The 25,492-nt window shown below is 41.2% G+C and overlaps 1 protein-coding gene across 1 annotated transcript in view; it reads left to right on the forward strand.

Annotated features, from left to right (window-relative positions):
• The window catches only part of LOC127618936 (uncharacterized), a 163,607-nt gene that overhangs the window by 42,968 nt on the left and 95,147 nt on the right, over positions 1-25,492 (forward strand). Inside the window, 3 exon segments of the mRNA XM_052091638.1 lie at positions 11,299-11,460; positions 11,557-12,082; positions 21,477-22,568. Of these exon segments, the coding sequence (XP_051947598.1) occupies positions 11,299-11,460; positions 11,557-12,082; positions 21,477-22,568 (1,780 nt within the window).

Consider the following 25,492-nt stretch of genomic DNA (forward strand, 5'->3'; position numbering starts at 1 on the left):
CCCAAGATTTTATTTTACTATTATGCATTCGATCTCAGACATTTGGCTCATTGGTCGCTTCCACCTGAGAGACCCCCTCTCTGGTTTTGTATTGAATGGAAATTTCTTGCCCCTGTTTCACCATTGCAAAGCCTTTCTATTACACAAACCGGAGAAGTTAAATTACAGCCTGTTATCTTGCATTTGCACTCGGTATGGACATTTATTTAAATGTTGACTCGAGTTTATGGCTTAACCCCAATTTATGCATTAATGAGTCGCCTTTCTGCTGTTCAGAGTGTATTGTGAGGGGGGTTACTACACTCTGTGACCTATATGAGAGTGGGGTGTTTAGATTCTTACAAAATTTGGTTCAACATTTTGGGATTCCCAGATTTCCGTTTTTTTAGGTATTTACAGCTGCGTCACCTGCTCTGTACTTTTTATGGGAGTAGCATACACCCCCCTAAAGTGGCAAACACTTTGGGAATGGTAATTACTGCTTTTGGAAAAGGTCATGAGGCATCAGTGTATTACTCCCTGCTAATTCAGAGTTTTGGAGACAGAGCTTTAACTTCTCCAATACCAAGTTTAAATCTTTCTCCCATAATCTCTTGAGAGAAGGGAGTGTGGGCTAGGATTAAAAAAAAAAAAATATCAAGTCTGCATCTAGAGATGCAAGGCTGCAATTTATGCAATTCAAGATTTTTCATAGATTCTATTGGGACCCTCTGTAGGTTGTATAGGCTTGGTCTTAAAAGTACACCCACCTGCTGCCGATGCCAATCAGAAAATGGAGATACAACCCATGTCTTTTGGTGTTGTTAAAATAAAAACATTTATTTTGAAGTTTCAGGGTTTTTTTGTGATGTATTGGACACTCAAATTTAATTTAGCCCTAGACTCTGTATTTTAGGCAATTGGGCGATCATCAGTATACAGTGCATCCGGAAAGTATTCACAGTGCTTCACTTTTTCCACATTTTGTTATGTTACAGCCTTATTCCAAAATGGATTAAAATCATAATTTTCCTAAACATTCTACAAACAATACCCCATAATGAAAACATGAAATTTTGTCTTTGCAACATGAAAATAAATCTTTGCAAATTTATTAAAAATAAAAAACGAAAAAATCACATGTACACAAGTATTCACAGCCTTTGCTCAATACTTTGTTGAAGTATCTTTGGCACTGATTACAGCCTCACGTCTTTTTGAGTATGATGCTACAAGCTTGGCACACCTATTTTTGGGCAGTTTCTCCCATTCTTCTTTGCAGGACCTCTCAAGCTCCATCAGGTTCGATGGGGAGCGTTGGTGCACAGCCATTTTCAGATCTCTCCAAAGATGTTCAATCTGGTTCAAGTCTGGGCACTGGCTGGGCCACTCAAGGACATTCACAGAGTTGTCCCGTAGCCACTCCTTTGTTGTCTTGGCTGTGTGCTTAGGGTCATTGTCCTGTTGGAAGATGAACCTTCACCCCAGTCTGAGGTCCAGAGTGCTCTGGAGCAGGTTTTCATCAAGGATGTCTTTGTACATTGCTGCATTCATCTTTCCCTCGATCCTATCTAGTCTCCCAGTTCCTGCCACTAAATAACATCCCCACAGCATGATGCTGCCACCACCATGCTTCACTGTAGGGATGGTATTGGCCAGGTGATGAGCGGTGCCTGGTTTCCTCCAGACATGACGCATCCCATTCAGGCCAAAGAGTTCAATCTTTCATCAGACCAGAGAATTTTGTTTCTCATGGTCTGAGAGTCCTTCAGGTGCCTTTTGGCAAAATCCAGGCAGGCTGTCATGTGCCTTTTACTGATGAGTGGCTTCTGTCTGGCCACTCTACCATACAGGCCTGATTGGTGGAGTGCTGCAGAGATGGTTGTTCTTCTGGAAGGTTCTCCTCTCTCCACAGAAAAATGCTGGAGCTCTGTCAAAGTGACCATTGGGTTCTTGGTCACCTCCCTGACTAAGGCCCTTCTCCCCGATCGCTCAGTTTGGCCAGGCGGCCAGCTCTAGGAAGAGTCCTGGTGGTTCCAAACTTCCATTTACGGATGATGGAGGCCACTGTGCTTATTGGGACCTTCAAGGCTGCAGAAATGTTTCTGTACCTTTCCCCAGATCTGTGCCTCGATACAATCCTGTCTCGGAGGTCTACAGACAATTCTTTGGACTTCATGGCTTGGTTTGGGCTCTGACATGCACTGTTAACTGTGGGACCTTATATAGACAAGTGTTTGCCTTTCTAAATCATGTCCAATCAACTGAATTTACCACAGGTGGACTCCAATCAAGTTGTGGAAACAGGATGCACCTGAGCTCAATTTTGTGTGTCATGGCAAAGGCTGTGAAAACTTATGTACGTGTGTGTGTGCGCGTGTGCCACCGTTATTTAATTTATTTTACCCCAGTCACATAAATGCTCAAGTTATCACTTTGCTTTGTCCTTTTAGCAGATAATCTTTTTTAAAGCCACTAAAAGTAAATTTTCTAGATGGTAGTTCCCCATGAAATGTATAAACATCTCAAGTTGTTTATAATGTACCAATTTTATAGCAATGAAAATATTAATTTGTTTATTGTGTTACCATTAAACTATTATATTGCACATTTCTGCATATTATTAAATTTTTTAATAAAGTATGTTTTGTCCCCATCATTACTGAATCCTCTTCTTTTTTTTCAGTTTTATTGTGTGCTGTGTATATATGTACTATTGTAGTATTACGGTTCACTTGCTTTATCGTCTGATGCTGTACAATAGTATATAAAAAGTATATACTTTTAATTAGAGTTGATGTCCAGGTAATCTCAAATCATGAGTTTCATCCACGCAGGAAACATACACTCAAAGAGCACTGTACTCCTACTTATTCATGCAAACATCTAATCAGCCTTGCTTGGCAGCAGTGCAATGCATAAAATTATGCAAATACAGATATAAATACAAATATGCATAATACTTCAGTTAATTTTCATGTCAACCATCAATGTGGAAAAAATTTGATCTTAGTGACTTTGGCCTGATTGTTTGTGCCAGATGGGCTGGTTTGAGTATTTCAGTAACTGCTGATCTCTTGGGATGCACAACAGTCTCTAGAGTTTACTCCGAATGGTGCCAAAAACAAAAAAACATTCAGTGAGCGGCAGTTCTGCAGATTGAAATGCCTTGTTGATGAGAGAGGTCAACAGAGAATGGCCAGACTGGTTCGAGCTGACAGAAAGGCTACAGTAACTCAGGTAACCACTCTGTACGATTGTAGTGAGCAGAATATTATCTCAGAATGCACAATAGGTAGAACTTTGAGGCAGATTGGCTACAACAGCAGAAGACCATATCTGCACTTTATTAGGACCATAGTGTTCCAAATAAAGAACTCAGTGAGTGTATATATACGCCTTGACTGTTTTCGCCTGTGCCTCTCCTGACCTATGGTGCTGCCCTCGGCAACTGCCTAGTTCGCCTAAGCCTTGAAACTGCCCTTCATGAAAGCTTCAAAAGGTTCATTGGCATTCCCGGTTATTACAATTTTATTATTAACAGTTTGCATATTGCTAGCAGATATTTTAGATTATTAAAGCTACCAAATAACCCCAGATGTAACGAGTCGGAGTCAGACAAGAGTGAAGATCCATGTGCAGAGTTTTATAGAGATCGTAGTTAAACAGGCAGAGGTCTAAACCAGGTAAGCAATCCAGACAATGCAGCAAAAAAAGACGGTAACCAAAAGGGGTAAATCCAAGGTACAGGCGAAGGTCAAAATAGACAAAGATAAACGCTCAGAAATGCAAGACGACAGGGTGAATTGGCAAGACTTTGCAGTGAAGTGAAGTTTGCGGGGTGATGATATACACTAGGAGTTGATGAGTGAATAAAAATCAGGTGTGAGAGTCAATGGCGGGAGGAAGGGGATTCTGGGAGATGTAGTCTGGGTATGGGATTATACTCCGGGGAAGGGGATTTTGTGTGAATAGATCGGGAGGATGTGACAACAGATGCATACATTTTTTGCCAAACTACTTAAACTAAAAGGTAAGTACTGTTACTTAACCAATCTGTGGGACACCCTCGGGGGTCCTCTAAGATGGGGCATCTCTCCTCTTTGCTATACCACAGAGACAAATTCCCAGAGCTTGGAGGGTATTGAAGGTCAGTCTTATTAGAAAACTTAGCCTGGCCTGGAGTACCTTCCACAATTCAGCCCATCTTAACACACTATCCGATGTCCCCTCCCATATGGTCTAGCACCCTTGCTGCTGATGGCTGAATCTTATACCCTTCCTCTTCCATCCTAGATACTTCCGTAACTACCATTGCTTTCCTTTGTTTTCGGGAGGCTGTTGACCACAGTTTGGGAGCCACCCCCCATCCAAGGCATGTTCTTCCTAACTTTGTTCTTCCTTCTCTTGATGCTTCAGTCTTGAAATTGCCTGGTTTACGACCTCCTCTGCCTTACAAGTTCTGCCTGTTTGGACTTGGACTCAACCTGCCCTCACTGCTTGGTCCGTTGATTCCCAAAACTCCAAAACAAGCCTGGTCTTTTCCTGCTTGTAGCCCAGAGTGAGTGATTTTAGAAGCAGTTGTAAAGCATTTCTTCCAAACCATGCTAAATTTAAGAGAAAACGTGGTATGCCAAGACACCTTTTGATATAACTTTTGACCTAGAAGTCCATCCTTGCCACTGCCGCTGCTGAAATCTCACACTTTTTTGTGGCTACATCAGGTGATGATAGAGTGTAAATTGGAAACACCAAATCTTGAATTTGCCTGGGAGATGACAATTGTCTTATTTTATCTAGGCCCTTTGTCAGTTGCTTCAGGACCATCTCTGCAATGTGTTTGCAATATTAAATGTATATTGATATGATAAATATTTGACACATAAAAAAGGACATGATGTATGCCCCTGTCGGGCTCTCCAACTGCCGCTGCTGAAATCTCACTTTTTTGTGGCCACATCAGGCGATGATAGAGTGTAAATTGGAAACACCAAATCTTGAATTTGCCTGGGAGATGACAATTGTCTTATTTTATCTAGGCCCTTTGTCAGTTGCTTCAGGACCATCTCTGCAATGTGTTTGCAATTTTAAATGTATATTGATATGATAAATATTTGACACATAAAAAAGGACATGATGTATGCCCCTGTCGGGCTCTCCACCTCCTTTCCATTCTCTGCTTCAGATCACCGGTGTTCTAATCCATCTCAACTGCAGTCAATGAACAGCTCATTACAAACATTATATATATTCATCTAAAACACACATCATTGTCAAGTCTCACCTTGGACTATTCATGACCACTCTGCACCCATGCAGTGTCTCTCTCTTCATCATACGGTATTCACTTGTTTATTATCAACAGTATATGTACTTTGCTACTTACCTATATTACTTACCTGTTGGAACATTATACTGCCATTCTCTGTTTAAATGCTGATATCTCCTTTCACCTGTATCTGCTGTATACATCCATCTTCTCATTAAATCCTCCCGCATCTGGATTCAACTGTACATTGGTGTGAGTGCATTCCTAACAGAAGACTTGACCTCAACATGAATCCAGTGGGAGTCCATCTCCGTGAAACCTTCAATGCTCTTCAATTAGAGTAAATTATAATCCTTCCATTTATTCTCAATTGAGCACTTCCGTGAATATTACTGCCAACTCACTCTTCCTCACAATAGAGGCCCTCATTGATTCGGGATCGCCGGGAAACTTCATCTCCAAATCTCTCTGTCAACAACTCAACTTCCCAACCATCACCTGCTCCACAGCACTCCCTATCCACTCTGTAGTGGGCCAACCACTGGGAAAAGGTATCATTACTCATTGAACCATACCCATCCTCCTACAAGAAGGCACCTGTCATACTAAATACATTCCACTTCTCGTTCTTGAGGTATCCACATCAGAAATTGTCATTGGCAGACCTTGGCTTGTGCAACACTCTCCCACAGAGTCCTGGGTATCTGAGGAGATCCTAACTTGGGGTGAACAATGTTTCAACAGATGCCTGTCCTTACCTCGTCCACACTCTCCTAATATAGCACCAAAATTATAAATTGATAAGTCCCCTTTCTGCTGGTCAGAGTGGATTGTGGGGGAGGTTAAGACACTCTGTGACCAGTATGAGAGTGGAGTGCTGAGATCCTTTGAATATTTTTTTCAACATTTTTTGATTCCTAGATCTCAGTTCTTTATGTATTAACAGCTGCGCTACCTGCTCTGTACTATTTTTGGGTGTACCATACACCCCTAAAGCGGCAGATACTCTGGGAATGGCGATTACTGCTTTTGGAAATGGTCATGAGGCATCAGTGTATTATTCCTGGCTAATTCAGAGTCTGGGGGACGGAGCTTTAACTTCTATCAAGAGATTATGGGAGAAAGATTTAAACTTTGTATTGGAGGAGGGAGTGTGGGCTAGGATTAAAAAAAACATCAAGTCTACCTCTAGAGATAAAAGGATGTGCCTTATGCAATTCAAGATTTTAAATAGATTCTATTGGACCCCTCTAGATTGTATAAGCTTGGTTTTAAAACCACACCCACCTGCTGGCAATGCCAATCAGAGGATGGAGACACAACCCATGTCTTCTGGGGATGTGTTATGATCCAAGAATTTTGGTTGAGGATTCAGAGTTTTATATTTGAGGTATTGGGCTCTCAGATTTGATTTTGCCCCAGACTCTGTATTTAAGGAAATGGGGTGGTCATTCATTTGGAGAATAAAAACGTGAAAAACTGGGTCCTAACTAGTATTATGATTGCCAGACAGATTATTTTAAGGAGTTGGAAGTTGGCTGGAGTGCCCCCATTTCAGGAGTGGTGTTCAGAGATGGCCAGAGTGGCAGCTTTTGAGGAGGGGGCATCCAGAAGACTGGGGAGTTTAGACCTGTTTGTGGAGAAATGGGGCAAATATCTGTCTATTTTGCAGGGCACCTTCGGGAAGGGACAGTGGAGAGAGAGGTGTAGTGGATGTGTGTGATTAGCATATGTGCTAAGTAGTGAGGGCTAAAAATTGATTCTGTTTGTATGTTTTGCTGTTCTTTGTTTAATAGATTAATCAATAAAAAAAATAGATGAGGCAAATGGGATGGCCTAAGAAACCAAAAATCACAGGACTTAATGACTACGGACCTGTCGCCCTGACATCTGTGGTCATGAAGTCATTTGAGAGACTGGTGTTGGCCCACCTGAAGGACATCACTGGACCCTTTCTGGACCCCCTTCAATTTGCTTATCGAGCAAACAGGTCTGTGGATGATGCAGTCAACATGGGTTTGCATCACGTCCTGCAACATCTGGACAGACCGGGAACATACGTAAGGATCCTTTTTGTGGACTTCAGCTCGGCTTTCAACACAATCATACCAGATATACTCCGGACTAAGTTAAACCAACTCCCTGTTCCCATCTCTACCTGTCAGTGGATTACCAGCTTTCTGATGGACAGGCAGCAGCTTGTGAGGCAGGGAAAATTAACTTCCACCACCTGTACCATCAGCACTGGTGCCCCCCAGGGATGTGTGCTCTCCCCACGACTCTTCTCCCTGTACACCAATGACTGCACCACCAAGGACCCCTCTGTCAGGCTCCTGAAGTTTTCAGACGACACCACTGTCATCGGCCTTATCCGAGATGATGATGAGTCTGCATATAGAAAGGAGGTTGAACGGCTGGCTGTCTGGTGCAGTCAAAACAACCTGGAGCTGAACATGTTCAAAACGATGGAGATGATTGTGGACTTTAGGAGGAACACCCCATCATTGTCCCCCCTCACCATTCTAAACAGCACTGTGGCAGCAGTGGAGTCATTCAGGTTCCTGGGCACTACCATCTCACAGGACCTGAAGTGGGAGATACACATCGACTCCATTGTGAAAAAGGCCCAGCAGAGGTTGTACTTCCTTCGCCAGCTGCTGCACCAGTGCTGCTGAAATCGTTCTACTCAGCAGTCATTGAGTCTGTCCTCTGCACTTCAATAACTGTCTGGTTTGGTGCAGCTACGAAATCAGACATCAGAAGACTACAAAGGACAGTTCGGTCTGCTGAGAGGATTATTGGTTGCCCCCTGCCCCCCCCTTCAAGAACTATACACTTCCAGAGTGAGGGAAAAGGCTGGTAAAATCACTCTGGACTCCACTCACGCTGCCCACTACCTTTTTGAACTGTTGCCTTCTGGCCGGCGCTTCAGAGCTCTGAACACCAGAACCGTCAGACACAGGAACAGTTTTTTCCCTCAGGCCATCCATCTAATGAACAATTAAATTGCCCCTTTGCGCAATAATGATGTGCAATACACAGTTTAATTTTATCCAACATATCCACTTCTGCCATTACTTACATTGCTCTGTACATAATATACTGTTTTTTGTTCTTTATATACAGATTGTATTAGATTTGCACTACGTGTGTGTATGTGGGTGTGTATGAAGGTGAGTGTATGTACGTATATGTATAATTATTTATTTTGTGTTCTTTTTTTTTGTTTTTAATTACCTATGTCTTGCTGCTGTTTTTGGTATTGTTTGTATTGTTGTAGACTGGAAGCTCCTGTCACCAAGACAAATTCCTTGTATGTGTAAGCATACTTGGCAATAAAGCTGATTCTGATTCTGATGTAATATGCATTGTAGGGTCAAGGAAAAAGTGACAATAATAATACAAATATTATTAAATAAAAACAATTCTCTGTTATTTTTTTTTGTTTATATATATATATATATATATATATATATATAAAATAGCAGAGAATTTTCTTTATTCTCCCAAAGTCACCAGAAATGAACGATAAAACTCAAAATGAGTTTTCTCAAACGCGTCCTCCAGTCCAGTAGGAGACGCAAAAGCGCCATTAAACACGAGAAGAAGAAGAGAAGAATTTATCTGTAAGTGTTTGAATGTGTTTAACTTCATTTGTGAGGTTGTGTTCTGTTCATGTTGTTTTTCTGTCTTTGGCGTTTTAATGGTCGCAATAGAAGATTATTATCGTCGTTTGTGGCGGTTTTGTGACGGACTCTTTAAAATATTCAGTTTCAGGAGAAACAAACAAAAAACTTCGGAGCCCCTTCAGCGGGAATTTGTTTTGTGAAATAGTTTTACTGTCTCTCGCAATACATTTACCATGATTTTACTGCAGTAACCATATTTATCCATGATATTCGTAGTGAAAATATAGTACTACAGGAAACCGAATACTGTGTTTAATACATAATGTTGTGATTATTATGGGTTTTCTACAATAACTGTAGTTTAATAATTGTATTTGTAATAAAACCAAAGTAATCACAAAATTAACCGTGAATAATCTATATTAAAACATGGTTTTGGTCCCAAAAGAAACGAAAACAAACATGTCCCACCTCATGTTTACTACAATATTACTATAGTAAAACCATCACATTGTCATGGTAACTACTATAGTAAAGCCATGATTTTTTATTGTATGTTTGTTTTAGGCTTCAGAGTGTTTTTATTTGACTATAGATTTATCATGGTTAATCTTGTGATTATTATGGTTTTACTTCAAATACCATGATTAAACTACTACAGTAACCAGTTAAACTATGATATTTGTGGTCAAACCATAATAACACAAAATTAACCACAGTTTTCATTTTCCTGTTTTATTAATAGTCTATGGTGTCACTTTGAATGTAATTGTTAAAATATGGATACTGTAGTAAAATCATGGTAAATTTAACACAAAACTTGATCAATGTCAGGCCAGAGAGAGGATGAATATTTGAAAATGCCCAATGCGCTCCAAGTCCTCGTTGTGGCGTAGTGACTTGCCTCAATCTGGGTGATGGAGGACGAATCTCAGTTGCCGTCAATCCGCACAACACATGCCCCACCGAGAGCGAACCACATTATAGCAACCACAAGGAGGTTACCCCATGTGACTCTACACTCCCTAGCAACCGGACCAATTGGTTGCTTAGGAGACCTGGCTGGAGTCACTCAGCACACACTGGATTCAAACTTGCGACTCTAGGGATGGTAGTCAGCGTCAATTCTCGCTAAGCTACCCAGACCACCCGAAATCTTTTTACAATTATGCTTTTTTAAATGGTTCCAATGTATTAAAATATAGAGTTTGTCAATAATCTAGTTTCCATCCAATTTTCACGCTGTTTTGAAATTACCCGTTGTGCTTAGCGCCATTTAAATGGCCTTTTATTGATAAAAATGGTGTGCGTTATGACGTCGTGCTTAAAAAACACTTTGTCATATAAGTTTTGGTTTACCGATAATTGTGTACCTTTTGCCTCCCAGATGTCCCTAATGTTTTTCCCCCGAAGTTTTTGTAAAATGGGGAGATTATTGAGACAATGCATTGAAATTGGCCAGCTTACTGTCATTTTAATTTCACAAATAAATGCAATCAGAAGTCGAGGAATTGCAATCAAAAGGGAACAGTTACCCTTCTGATAGGACTGTAATATTGGTTCTTATGTTGCGCCTGTCGCAGGTTGCCACCGGTTCCGACCCGAAAGTGAATCGTCATGGGGAAACTTTCAGTCTTAGTACAAGGACCATCCATCGATGTGTATGAATGCGGTGTGCACAGCTATTAAAGAAAAATGTATGTGGTGTAATATCAGGTTTTACATACATGATACATTCCTGATATTGTATTTTAAACAAACATCTTATCTAAAGCATCGACATCACAACTGCATTATGAAATAAAAAAGCTTTTTTCTGGCAATTGTTACAATCATTTAATAAATTCAATTGTAAAATTGAACTAAAAAAAATAAAAACAGCTCCCAAAGTCACCGAAATGTAACAATAAAACCCAAAATTAGTTTTCCCAAACGCATCCACACTCCAGTCCAGTAGGAGATGGAAAAGCCCCATTAAACACAAGAAGATGAAAGAAGAACTCATTTCTGTATGTGTTCAATGTGTTTAACTTGATTTGTGGGATTTTTATTTGTTTTGATCTGTATTTTTCTTTGCATGTTAATTTTTAATGATCGGAAAATAATCTTATTATCGCTGTATGTAGAAGTTTTGTGACGGATGCTTCATAATATTCAGTTTCAGGAGAAACCAGCAGAAATCTGAGAATATCATGTTTAATTTGTGATAAATGAGCTCGTTAAATTCATTGTCTGATTTTAAATGAGTTCAATGAAGGTGAGTATATGTGAAAAATTAAACCAAACTCCAAGCACATTTATCTTTATATTACCTATCAGAAACAAAGTTATTTAACAACTTAAGCTGTTTATAATGTTTTAATAATATTTTTGAGTTTGATGAATGTCAGTTCATTATAATGATGATGTTTTTGTGTTCAGATATTCATCATGAGGGAGCAGGTGGATGTGATCTGCTGTAAATCAGTAGGAACTGATCTGTCCATGCTGGATATTGATCATTTAATCACAGAAATCTCTCATCTGAAGAAAGAGGTGACGTCACTGAAGACAAAACTGATGGAGAGAGACGACAGGTTACAGGTTAAACATTCATTTCATCCTTAAAGTTGAGATTGTAAGCTTTCAAATGATGTGATATGATGAACGGTACAGATGTGATTGTGTTGTATTTGTCAGGAGCTGGAAAAGGTTTCCTGTCAATCTTCAGTGTGTGTGATTTATGGGACCTCCACAGAATGTCAGGATTCAGTGTGGAGCGGCAGAGATCAGTCCACACCACAGCGACTGCTGGACAAACTCTCTGAACAGAGATCTAGAGACACACAGGACTCACAGCTCACTTTACTCTGTTCTACTGACGGTAATCAGGGTGATCAAACCTCCACAGAGTCTCTGACTTTTGTCTGTACCGCTGGAGAACAGCAGATGCTGCAGATACCAGTGAAGATGAAAATGTGTTCAGTGAAGTTGCTGGACTGCAGGAACCTGATGAAGATGAGAGGAGAATTCAAAGTAGAGGAACAACAGAGTAATGAAGATGAAGATGATGATGATCAAAACCCCACAGAGTCTCTGGCTTCTGTCTGTAATGCTGGAGAACAGCAGATGCTGCCAGTGAAGATCGAAGTGAAGCAGGAGGAGATAAAAGAAGAAATCACAGTAGAGGAACAACAGGCAGATAAAGATAATTATATTTCTTCAGGTATGTTTCTTCCTTTTAAAAATTTACATTTTCATGTCAATCGACTGTCATTTTACTTTTTATCATTCAAAACAGTTCCTTGCTGTTTAAGTGCTCAGTTTAAAAAGGTGCATGTACTACAGTGTTTTTTGCAGTGATTTTACCAGCGGCGCTGCATGTTTTTGGATCTACAGGCATAGCAGCGGGGGAAAAAAGAAATGAAAAAGTGATGATGTGTGCTTGCCATCTAACTTAAGAAATAATGTATAAAGCATATTTTATTATTCTATTTGAGTCCTGTGTGGGTTGCATTTCTAGACCCAGATTTTACAATGGACATAAAGTGGTGTCCCACCATAGTAAAGAACATAACCTGTATTTAAAGGGTCGTAAAAAACTATTTCACTTACTGAGATGGTTTTTTTTTTTTTTGGTAATAATTATTTTATTTAATTTTTTCTAAAAAACGAGCAAAACTAAAAAAAATAAAAAATTACACACACATATATATATATATGTATATACATATATATATATACACTCACCTAAAAGATTATTAGGAACACCTGTTCAATTTCTCATTAATGCAATTATCTAATCAACCAATCACATGGCAGTTGCTTCAATGCATTTAGGGGTGTGGTCCTGGTCAAGACAATCTCCTGAACTCCAAACTGAATGTCAGAATGTCAAAGAAAGGTGATTTAAGCAATTTTGAGCGTGGCATGGTTGTTGATGCCAGACGGGCCGGTCTGAGTATTTCACAATCTGCTCAGTTACTGGGATTTTCACGCACAACCATTTCTAGGGTTTACAAAGAATGGTGTGAAAAGGGAAAAACATCCGGTATGCGGCAGTCCTGTGGGCGAAAATGCCTTGTTGATGCTAGAGGTCAGAGGAGAATGGGCCGACTGATTCAAGCTGATAGAAGAGCAACTTTGCCTGAAATAACCACTCGTTACAACCGAGGTATGCAGCAAAGCATTTGTGAAGCCACAACACGCACAACCTTGAGGCGGATGGGCTACAACAGCAGAAGACCCCACCGGGTACCACTCATCTCCACTACAAATAGGAAAAAGAGGCTACAATTTGCAAGAGCTCACCAAAATTGGACAGTTGAAGACTGGAAAAATGTTGCCTGGTCTGATGAGTCTCGATTTCTGTTGAGACATTCAGATGGTAGAGTCAGAATTTGGCGTAAACAGAATGTGAACATGGATCCATCATACCTTGTTACCACAGTGCAGGATGGTGGTGGTGGTGTAATGGTGTGGGGGATGTTTTCTTGGCACACTTTAGGCCCCTTAGTGCCAATTGGGCATCGTTTAAATGCCACGGCCTACCTGAGCATTGTTTCTGACCATGTCCATCCCTTTATGGCCACCATGTACCCATCCTCTGATGGCTACTTCCAGCAGGATAATGCACCATGTCACAAAGCTCGAATCATTTCAAATTGGTTTCTTGAACATGACAATGAGTTCGCTGTACTAAAATGGCCCCCACAGTCACCAGATCTCAACCCAATAGAGCATCTTTGGGATGTGGTGGAACGGGAGCTTCGTGCCCTGGATGTGCATCCCACAAATCTCCATCAACTGTAAGATGCTATCCTATCAATATGGGCCAACATTTCTAAAGAATGCTTTCAGCACCTTGTTGAATCAATGCCACGTAGAATTAAGGCAGTTCTGAAGGCGAAAGGGGGTCAAACACAGTATTAGTATGGTGTTCCTAATAATCCTTTAGGTGAGTGTATATATAAATATATATACACACAGTGCATCCGGAAAGTATTCACAGCACTTCACTTTTTCCACATTTTGTTATGTTACAGCCTTATTCCAAAATTTATTCAATTAATTATTTTCCTAAAAATTCTACAAACAATGCCCCATAATGACAACATGAAAGAAGTTTGTTTAAAATCTTTGCAAATGTATTAAAAATAAAAAACGTAAAAAATCACATGTACATAAGTATTCACAGCCTTTGCCATGACACTCAAAATTGAGCTCAGGTGCATCCTGTTTCCACTGATCATCCTTGAGATGTTTCTACAACTTGATTGCATGGTAAAATTCAGATTTGGAAAGGCACACACCTGTCCCATGAGGTCCCATAGTTAACAGTGCACGTCAGAGCACAAACCGAGCCATGCAGTCCGAGGAATTGTCTGTAGACCTCCGAGACAGGATTGTATCGAGGCACAGATCTGGGGAAGGGTACAGAAAACTTTCTGCTGCATTGATGGTCCCAAAGAGCACAGTGGCACCAGGGAACCACCAGGACTCTTCCTAGAGCTGGCCGCCTGGCCAAACTGAGAGATTGGGGGAGAAGGGCCTTAGTCAGGGAGGTGACCAAGAACCCAATGGTCACTCTGACAGAGCTCCAGCGTTTCTCTGTGGAGAGAGGAGAACCTTCCAGAAGAACAACCATCTCTGCAGCACTCCACCAATCAGGCCTGTATGGTAGAGTGGCCAGACGGAAGCCACTCCTCAGTAAAAGGCACACGGCAGCCCGTCTGGATTTTGCCAAAAGGCACCTAAAATACTCTCAGACCATGAGAAACAAAATTCTCTGGTCTGATGAAACAAAGATTGAACTCTTTGGCCTGAATGGCAAGCGTCATGTCTTGAGGAGACCAGGCACCGCTCATCACCTGGTCAATACCATCCCTACAGTGAAGCATGGTGGTGGCAGCATCATGCTGTGGGGATGTTTTTCAGCGGCAGGAACTGGGAGACTAGTCAGGATCGATGGAAAGATGAATGCAGCAATGTGGATGGAGATTCAACTTCTCAAGAGATTCTGCCAGGCAGGCATAGATTCGAGCAGTCACTGTGGTGTCGTTGGGCTGAAAAGACAAGTAGAGTTGTGTGTCAACAGCGTAGCAGTGGTATGAGAAACCATGTGCATGAATGATGGTTCCCAGTGATGATGTGTATTTAGAGAAGAGACGTGGCCCAAGCACTGATCCCTGAGTTACCCCAGTAAGTAGTTGATGTGGCTTGGATACCTCACCTCTCCAGGCTACCTTGAAGGACCTACCTTAGAAATAGGAGTTAAACCAGTCAAGCACAGTTCCTGTAATACCCATCTCAGAGACTCAGTGCAGTCTCAGTGGAGTATCCACTATTGAAGCCTGACTGATTGTCATTCAGCATTTTGTTCTGTGAGAGATTTGATTGAAAACTGCACTTTCAAGTGTTTTTGCCATAAATGGGATGAGAGAGACTGGTCTGTAGTGTTCTAATTGTGTGGGGTCAAGTGCAGGTTTCTTCAGCAGCGGGGTTACTCAAGCCTGCTTAAATCTAATGGGAAAAGTGCCTGTAAGTAGAGACGTGTTGATTATGTGTGTGAGTGCAGGTAGGATGGATGGAGAGATGGCCTGGAGAAGGTGAGAAGGAATGGGGTCAAGAGAACAGGTGGTGGGGTGGTTTGAGAGGAGGAGTTTAGTGTCAGTCAGAGGAGAGAATGTAGAGACAGAAGAGTTGCATACTGATGACAGCTGTTTAATGGGGTGTGGTGCTGTGAACTTAATGCTGATGGTTGTAAACTTATTAGTAAAAAATGTGGCGAAGACGTCTGCTGTCAGTGATGTGTCAGGTGGTGGTGGGGATGGCAAAGTAGTGTGTTGAATGTTCTAAACAAACTGCTTTCTGTTTTCTTGTACTAATGTTATAAATGCAGCACTGGCCCGACTCGCTCTCACAGTTGCCCCCGGCCATTGGGCAGTCCTTTTTGACGAGCCCTGTGTGGGCTCTTTCAGCAGGTTAATGCACACTGGACACAATTTCCTAAATCTCAATCTTTTCTTTGTAAAACCATGGCAGGTTTGATGACATTAACTGCAAAAACTGACACTTCTCAATCAATTTTAAAATGCTGAACTTTGACAAATAATCTACTGGCTGTTACTGGTATGACGAGACATGTTATTAATATATTGTTCACAAGATGGCAGGAATATGTCTCCAATTTATGGCACATTTTTATATTTTCTTCATGTTTTAACTTCTAGTAGTGCAAGCTGATTTTTTTATTTTTTTTAAACTTCGCTTATTTTTATATGCAAATTAATGTATATTAGAAATGTACATGTAAATAAGATAAAAAAATAGCATTCAATCCCCAATGAATTGCATAATTTTAGTGTTATTAATTCAGGGAAGATACAATTTTATCATTATCATAAAAAATAAAAAAAATGGGTTACACATCTGACCCTTCCGGTCAAATATGAACGTGAATACCAAAGGAGCCATTGTTTTAATACTATAGGAGGGTTTGAGGGTGGCCGATAAGAACGACACGGGAGGCAGGTTACTCCATTCACAGGTAATGACCACACTTCAGCGCTCACAGCCTCACACAATACTCTCTTCAGCTCACAATAATAAACTCTTTTGCTTCACAATAATAACTTTCTGGACCCATGCTCTCTTCCCGTCTGCTGGTTGTGTGGCTGCTTTTATGCCACTCTCCCCATGATCACTGGAATTAGAAACAGGTGTTAACTTAATTTAGCTTAGGTGTAAGCGCCCCTTACCACTCTCTCTCCGGATGGGCGCTTGAACCCCGATATGTGCGGCTTTATCATACGTGAACGCCTGTTGGCACTGCTCCATCCACTCGACCTGGTTTGGAGCCCCTTTTTTAGTGAGATCAGTCAGCGGGATGTTGACATCCAAATAATTAGGTTCAAACTTCCTGTAATAGCCAGCCAGCCCCAGGAACTGTCTCACCTTATTTTTGTCTCGGGGCAGGTCGCAATCGTCGCAGTTTTGTCAATTTGGGGACGCACCTGCTTGCGGCCCAAGTGGAACCCCAGGTACCATACCTCCACCCACCAAATCACACACTTCTTGGGGTTTACAGTGAGTGCCGCCCATCACAGCGATCTCAGAACTGCCCTCAGATGCTGCATATGCAGCTGCCAATCAATGCTATAAAAGATGATGTCATCTAGATAGGCAGCAGCATAAGCCGAATGCGGCCGGAGGATGCGCTCCATGAGACGCTGAAAGGTAGCCGGGGCCCCAATTAAACCGAACGGAAGCATCACAAATTGGTGCAATCCAAATGGCATGAAGACTGCTGTTTTTTCACGTGAAAATGCTGTCAAGGGGATCTGCCAATAACCATTTGTCAAATCCAATGTCGAATAAAATGATATGCCCCGTATCGAGCATTGCATCCAATTCTTCACAAACTAGTTTCTTTTTGTGTTCAGGCCAGCGATAGGGACGGCTACGTACCACCACTTCTGTTTCATTCTCGATGTGGTGCTGGATGAGGTTCGTTTGACCTGGTAGAGGGGAGAACACGTCTGCAAATTCTTGTTGCAACTTGGCAACCCCTGTGAGCTGGTATGGTGAGAGGTGGTCTCAGGAAGTGACCGGAGTGTTATTATTAAGTTTATTTATTTTTTATTCACCTCCGGCCCGAGCTCCGCCCTCTCTAGAACTACTGTAGCCAACATCACGGGGACCGCCTCCTTTCACAATTTCAGGAGGTTGGGGTGATATATTTGTCGTGTGCCCTCTCAATTGGTTCGCTTTACCTAATAATTGAGATGACCTTGGCGAGTAACTTGAAGCTCGATGTAGGAAGTAATACGAGTACCTTATCTCCCGGTGCAAATTCACACAGCCAAGCTCAACTGTTATACATTTGGCTCTGTCATTCTTGAGCTTGGAGCAAATTCTCCTTTGTTAGTTGCCCCAAGGTGTGGAGTTTTGCTTTAAGATTAAGAACATACTACATTTCATTTTTGCTATCGGAAGGTCCCTCCTCCCAAGCTTCGGATGACGTCAATCACCCCGTGCGGGTGCAGCCCATACAGCAGCTCAAACCTGAAAAACCCTGTGGAGGTTTGCAGGACCTTTCGTACTGCAAATAACAGGGGGTCGAGCCATTTATCCCAATTTCTGGCATCCCCGTGCACACACCCTGTGGAAATCGCCGCCAATGCCCGGCCACTAAAAATGGGCTATTAAGCGGTTTAGTGTCTTTCTTTCCCCTAGGTGACCTGCCATCGGATTTTAGTGATCTGGCTGGAACACCACGGTATTAAGAGCTGGGTTGTATCTTCTTTTTTGTTGAGCGTCCTGCGTCACTCTACACAACCTCTCGTTTACAAGTTGTTGACCATTGATCACTCTCACTTGGTCGAAGACATGCTTGAGGGTTTCGTCTTGTGACTGCTCCAAAGGGAAATCTCCTTTGGGAAATCTCCTGAGGATAGGAGGTGCCACAGCCCCCCACCCTAATGTCATCTTGACGTGGAGTTGACAAAGATGGCTCCACCTCCCCTGCCAGAGCATCGCACACTTCACATCTCACTGATTTTATGCAGAACCCATCTGCACATATTCCATTTAATACATTCAGAAATTCAGGCCAATTAGTCTCCAGAATCAGCAGATGGTTGAGGTGGGAACTAACTGCAGCCACCACTCTGTTTTGTTCCCAGAAATGTATTTGCAAGGGTCACAGGGTATTTGTGAATATCCCCATGCACACACTTCACCCTCACCATTTTAGCTGTGCCCAATGCCCCGTGTTGAACCAAGCTTTGGTGGATAGTGATTTGATTACAACCTGTGTCCACCAACGCTTCTTACCTCTATCCGGTACGCTCCGGCTCAGATGGGGGCAGCATGCAGGGAGTCGGGGATCTGGACCACCATCCCCAGCTACATCACGGGGCATTGATCCCGGAAGTGTCCCGGATCCCCGCAACTCCAGCAGGCCGGCACAGACACCACGGCCGCACCTGCGTTGGTGGACACGTCCACCTGAGGGGGAGAGCAGCGGGCCGCTCTAGAGGCAGGGGTGTGTGCCCACCACCTTGCACGGGGAACTGATTTTTATTAGGGGTTCAAACCCAAAGGCCTAGAAACCTATATTAATTGTTATGAATTTTAGGGGTTCAAGCGCTTGGCACTGAAACCCTATTGTAATTGTTAAGATTTTTATTATTGGAGGTTCAAGCGCTTAGCGCTAGGTGACCCTAGGTGATCACAAGTAGAACCACCCATATCTTGATGCCATGCTTTGCTGGCTTGCTAGGCATATTCTGCTGGAAAGGACAGCAACCTTTTGACAAAAGAGATTACTATCAGTAATTAGTATCAGTGTCACAGAAAACAATCACATAAACCAATGATATTACAGCAACACATAATACAATTAACAGTGAAAATTACTTACTACAGATATGAAAATAAAAATTTACCTCTGAATGGAACCAGTTGCTCATCCACTGGAGCGTCTGCCATACCTCTACAACCCTGGGCCTGAAGTAACCCACCCTTATGGCCCCAAGTTTGTCTCTCACACGTCTTGCAGGTCTTGACTCATGGTTATCAAATTGTAGCATTCTTGAGAAAGTGTGAAAGACTTTCAGTGGCATGGAAAATCGCCCTTCCACTCTCTGCATACACACCCGTTAAGATTAGCAGACCTATGTAGGCAAGCAGGTCAATCTCATCCATCCTTTTCCAGCTGTCTGCATATTACGGAAACCCTCCAAATTTGTCATCTCTAGCATTATTTTTTCGATGGCTGGTGGGATGAACATGTAGAATGTTAAGGCGATGTCCTGGGCATGGGCAACTGCCACCCTTCCCTGGTTGTCATATGGTGACAAGGACCATGTTATTTTGCTGTTCTTTGACAAAAATGTCTCTTTTTCAGCTTGGAGGATTTCTTCATCTAAAGATGATGCATTGTGCTCTTGGTTGTATTCTTCCCCATCTTCTTCTTCAGATACCTCCTCCTAAATCATTGTTCTCCTGTTCCTCCTTGGCATAAGACCTGTTGGCACTGAAATGTGCACTCATGGCTTCAGAAAAAAGAGAGAACTGGGGGCATTGTCATTTGCAGCACCTTTATAGCCTCTGACTGCATCTTGCAGGGGCCAGTGTCAGTCCTACAATGTCAGTCAGGCAAATTAAAAACATGGCCGTCAGCAGCCAATCAAATTTCAGCAGCTAATTACATCATATCTGAATGGCCGACCATTACGAAACTTGAGATATTTATAGACAGTGTTAGAATGAGGCTGTGTACCAAGATTTATAAAAAATCGGCCACAAGGTGGCGCTATAACAAGGAAATTTACGTTTTCACCAATAACACCTCAAGCGAATTGAATAATCTCAAAATATTTTTTTCCTCTTAATTCCTTTCACCAAGACCTACAAAATGTATATCTTCGTTTTATGGCATTTTATAAAATGTTTTCTGAAATTCAAGTTTTCTAAAAAGATACTTTTTTAAACTCCTCCTAGGCCGTATATCAGAGTCTCACAAAAATTGTTGTATGTCTCCTATGCTAATACTAACCCAAACTTCTAAAACTTTTTTGGAGATTGGGTGCTTTATGGCTTTATTTTATTTATTTTAACAGTTAAAAAGTAAAAAAAAAATGACCACCATAACAATTATCCTGTTTCAGGATTGTTGAACAGAAGACATCAGTCATTTAACACCAGTTTGCATACTCAGCAACTTACGAAGTATACACACACACACACACACACACACACATATATATACAAATACATTCCTTTATTGCATACTTTGAAAGTTCTTAAAAGGCTTGAACCCCGTTAATTGCTGCTTGCTGCTATATATATTATTATTATTAATCCGCCATTAAATTGATTGGGCAGAGCAAACCATAAGGCCTAGAGACTTGAATCTTGGTCAGCTGGTAGTAGTATTGCTCGTTACTCAGAAACACGGACTTGGCCAAATCAGTCAATAGGGGGCGCTACAGCGATCTAGAACGTGTAACTGCTTATAACTCCTAGACTGTTTGTCGTAGAATCAAGTGCCTATAGATAGCCTGTATTTGCTGTAAATCTATGATCTAGGTGGTTGCATGCTTGCTAAATAAAACACAATACTTTTACATATATTATTATGTTTTATAAAGGCCTTAAACCACTTGAACCCCGTTAATTGCTGCTTGAAGCTATATTTATTGTTATTATTACACTTTATAGCATTAGCTTAAAAAAAAAAAAAAGGTGACTATCTGCGCTCACAGATGTGCATATCTGATATTAGCAGCATATTTAGTGTTTATAAAGTGCTGAACGTGAGATGAATGCAATAAAATTAGCTTCAGCAGTGGCCCAACTTTCACAGAAATTTCAATGCAAGAAAAACCCTAAAAAAAAATCTTGGGCAGGTGTTTATTTAAAACCCTGATGACTATAATCATTAAATGCAGTTATTATAAACTGTATGAATAAATACTGTTTTTCACAACAAACATCACAAATTTATACTGGAAATTTGTTGTGTTCTGGTATTGAATTATGCTTCAATTTGATTTGTTTTTACATTTGTCCCTCTTGAATTGATTTTTGTCCAATTACTGTCTTTATTTTAGAGCTGATGGAAGTGAAAGAGCAATGTCAAGAACTGAATGAAGTGGAGGAGAAACTTCAGTGTCAGAAAACTCATGATTTCACAACTGGAGAAAAATCTTTGGGTTGCTCAAAGACTAAGAAGAATTTATCACCAGAAAACCAGAACAGAAAAGCAGCCAATAATACTTTCACCTGCTCACAGTGTGGAAAGTGTTTCACAAATAAAAGCCTCTTGAAACAGCACCAAAGAATCCATACTGGAGAAAAACCTTACAACTGTTCACACTGTGAAAAGAGTTTCAATTATTCGCAAAACCTGAAAACACACGAGAGAATTCATACTGGAGAAAAACCTTACAAGTGCTCACATTGTGAAAAGAGTTTCACCCGGTCAGAACACCTGAAAACACACGAGAGAATTCATACTGGAGAAAAACCTTACAAGTGCTCACACTGTGAAAAGAGTTTCACCAGGTCAGAACACCTGAAAACACACGAGAGAATTCATTCTGGAGAAAAACCTTACAAGTGCTCACACTGTGAAAAGAGTTTCACCAGGTCAGAACACCTGAAAACACACGAGAGAATTCATACTGGAGAAAAACCTTACAAGTGCTCATACTGTGAAAAGAGTTTCACCAGGTTAGAACACCTGAAAACACACGAGAGAATTCATACTGGAGAAAAACCTTACATATGCTCACACTGTGGCCAGAGTTTCATTAATTTACAAGACTTGAAAACACATGAGAGAAATTATACTGGAGAAAAACCTTTCAAGTGCTCACACTGTGAAAAGAGTTTCACTCAGTCACAAGACCTGAAATTACATGAGAGAATTCATACTGGAGAAAAACCTTGCAAGTGCTCATACTGTGGAAAGAGTTTCACCAGGTCAGAACACCTGAAAACACACAAGAGAATTCATACTGGAGAAAAACCTTACAAGTGCTCACACTGTGAAAAGAGTTTCATTCAGTCTGCACACTTGAAAATACACGAGAGAATTCATACTGGAGAAAAACCTTACAAGTGCTCACACTGTGAAAAGAGTTTCATTCAGTCTGCAAACTTGAAAAAACACGAGAGAATTTATACTGGAGAAAACCCTTAAGTGCTCACACTGTTTTCCGCCAACCATGACACAAGCCCGGATCTGTCTGATTCTTAAAAAGGACAAAAATTAAATCGAGTGTAAGAGTTACCGTCCAATTTGCTTGATCCAGCTAGACGTAAAAATATTGTCAAAAATGTTTGTTAAGATTAAGTAAAGTTACATATAGATCAGGTAGTGTTTATTCAAGGCCGCAGCACTTCTGATACATTTACATTACATTTATGCATTTGGCAGACGCTTTTATCCAAAGCGACTTACAGTGCACTTATTACAGGGACAATCCCCCCGGAGCAACCTGGAGTTAAGTGCCTTAGTCAAGGACACAATGGTGGTTGCTGTGGGGATCGAACCGGAGACCTTCTGAATAACAGTTATGTGCTGTATCCCACTATGCCACCACCACTCCATGATAACATTAGGCATTTCATTAATATAATTTGGTCAATGGCGAATGATCAGACTTCTGTCACTGCCATCTCACTTGATGCTGAAAAGACATTTGATATGGTAGAATGGGATAATCTTTTTAAGATTTTGGAAGCATGCGGGTTCGGGAATACTTATATTGGATGGATTAAGTTACTTTATGGACACCCGGTAGCGGTGGTACAAACAATTTAATTAATTTCAGAATATTTTACTGTGGATAGGGGCACCCGGCAGAGCTCTTTCCCCATTATTCTTCTGTCTTGCCCTGGAACCATTAGCAGCTGCGATAAGAAGGGAAGATGATTTTCCAGGGGTGATGGCTGGAGGTGTGGCGCTTAAACTTTTTCTTTTCGCAGATTATATTTTATTATTCGTCTCCGCCACTACTAGATCTATGCCTTGCCTCCACAGAATTATTTACTGCCCAGGAATGGCTTTTCAGCCGGGCACCTTTCAGTGGCATTAAGTATTTGGGTATTTTATTCTCAGCAAATGTGTGTGATTTAATTAGTTAATTTTGACCCTTTAATAAAAAGGTTTTCGAGCTATGTGGGCTGGTGGGCTTCATTACATTTATCTTTGATTGGGAAGGTTAATGTTATTAAAATTAATTGTATTCCAAAATTCCCTCTCTATATTCCCCTCTCCCTATAGAAGTTTCCCTCTCTTATTTCATGAAATCTGATAGCTTAGCAAAGTCCTTCATTTGCAATGGTAAACGTCCCAGATTACACTTTAGTAAATTACATAGGCTGATTGAAAAAGGTGGGCTAGGCCTACCCAAGATTTTGTTTTACTATTATGCATTCGATCTCAGACATTTGGCTCATTGGTCGCTTCCACCTGAGAGACCCCCTCACTGGTTTTGTATTGAATGGAAATTTCTTGCCCCTATTTCACCATTGCAAAGCCTTTCTATTAAACAAACCAGAGAAGTTAAATTACAGCCTGTTATCTTGCATTTGCACTCGGTATGGATATTTATTTAAATGTTGACTCGAGTTTATGGCTTAACCCCAATTTATGCATTAATGAGTCGCCTTTCTGCTGTTCAGAGTGGATTGTGAGGGGGGTTACTACACTCGGTGACCTATATGAGAGTGGGGTGTTTAGATTCTTACAAAATTTGATTCAACATTTTGGGATTCCCAGATTTCAGTTTTTTAGGTATTTACAGCTGCGCCACCTGCTCTGTACTTTTTATGGGAGTAGCATACACCCCCCTAAAGTGGCAAACACTCTGGGAATGGTAATTACTGCTTTTGGAAAAGGTCATGAGGCATCAGTGTATTACTCCCTGCTAATTCAGAGTTTTGGGGACAGAGCTTCAACTTCTCCAATACTAAGTTTAAATCTTTCTCCCATAATCTCTTGAGAGAAGGGAGTGTGGGCTAGGATTAAAAAAAATACAGTCAAGTCTTCATCTAGAGATGCAAGGCTGCAAATTATGCAATTCAAGATTTTACATAGATTCTATTGGACCCCCTCTAGATTGTATAGGCTTGGTCTTAAAGACACAATCACCTGCTGCCGATGCCAATCAGAAGATGGAGACACAACCCATGTCTTTTGGTGTTGTTAAAATAAAATAATTTAGTTTGAAGGTTCAGGGTTTTATGTGTGATGTATTGGACACTCAAATTTAATTTTGCCCTAGACTCTGTATTTTAGGCAATTGGGCGATCATCAATATACAGTGCATCTGGAAAGTATTCACAGTGCTACACTTTTTCCACATTTTGTTATGTTACAGCCTTATTCCAAAATGGATTAAAATCATAATTTTCCTCAAAATTCGACAAACAATACCTCATAATGACAACATGAAAGTTTGTTTGAAATCTTTGCAAATTTATTAAAAATAAAAAACAAAAAAAATCACATGTACACAAGTATTCACAGCCTTTGCTCAATACTTTGTTGAAGCATCTTTGGCACTGATTACAGCCTCACGTCTTTTTGAGTATGATGCTACAAGCTTGGCACACCTATTTTTGGGCAGTTTCTCCTATTCTTCTTTGCAGGACCTCTCAAGCTCCATCAGGTTTGATGGGGAGCGTTGGTGCACAGCCATTTTCAGATCTCTCCAAAGATGTTCAATCTGGTTCAAGTCTGGGCTCTGGCTGGGCCACTCAAGGACATTCACAGAGTTGTCCCGTAGCCACTCTGTTATCAAGGGTCGTTGTCCTGTTGGAAGATGAACCTTCACCCCAGTCTGAGGTCCAGAGTGCTCTGGAGCAGGTTTTCATCAAGGATGTCTTCGTACATTGCTGCATTCATCTTTCCCTCGATCCTATCTAGTCTCCCAGTTCCTGCCACTAAATAACATCCCCACAGCATGATGCTGCCACCACCATGCTTCACTGTAGGGATGGTATTGGCCAGGTGATGAGCGGTGCCTGGTTTCCTCCAGACATGACGCATGCCATTCAGGCCAAAGAGTTCAATCTTTGTTTCATCAGACCAGAGAATTTTGTTTCTCATGGTCTG

This window comes from Xyrauchen texanus, chromosome 25 (assembly GCF_025860055.1).
Source record: "Xyrauchen texanus isolate HMW12.3.18 chromosome 25, RBS_HiC_50CHRs, whole genome shotgun sequence".
Taxonomy (NCBI): Eukaryota; Metazoa; Chordata; class Actinopteri; order Cypriniformes; family Catostomidae; genus Xyrauchen; species Xyrauchen texanus.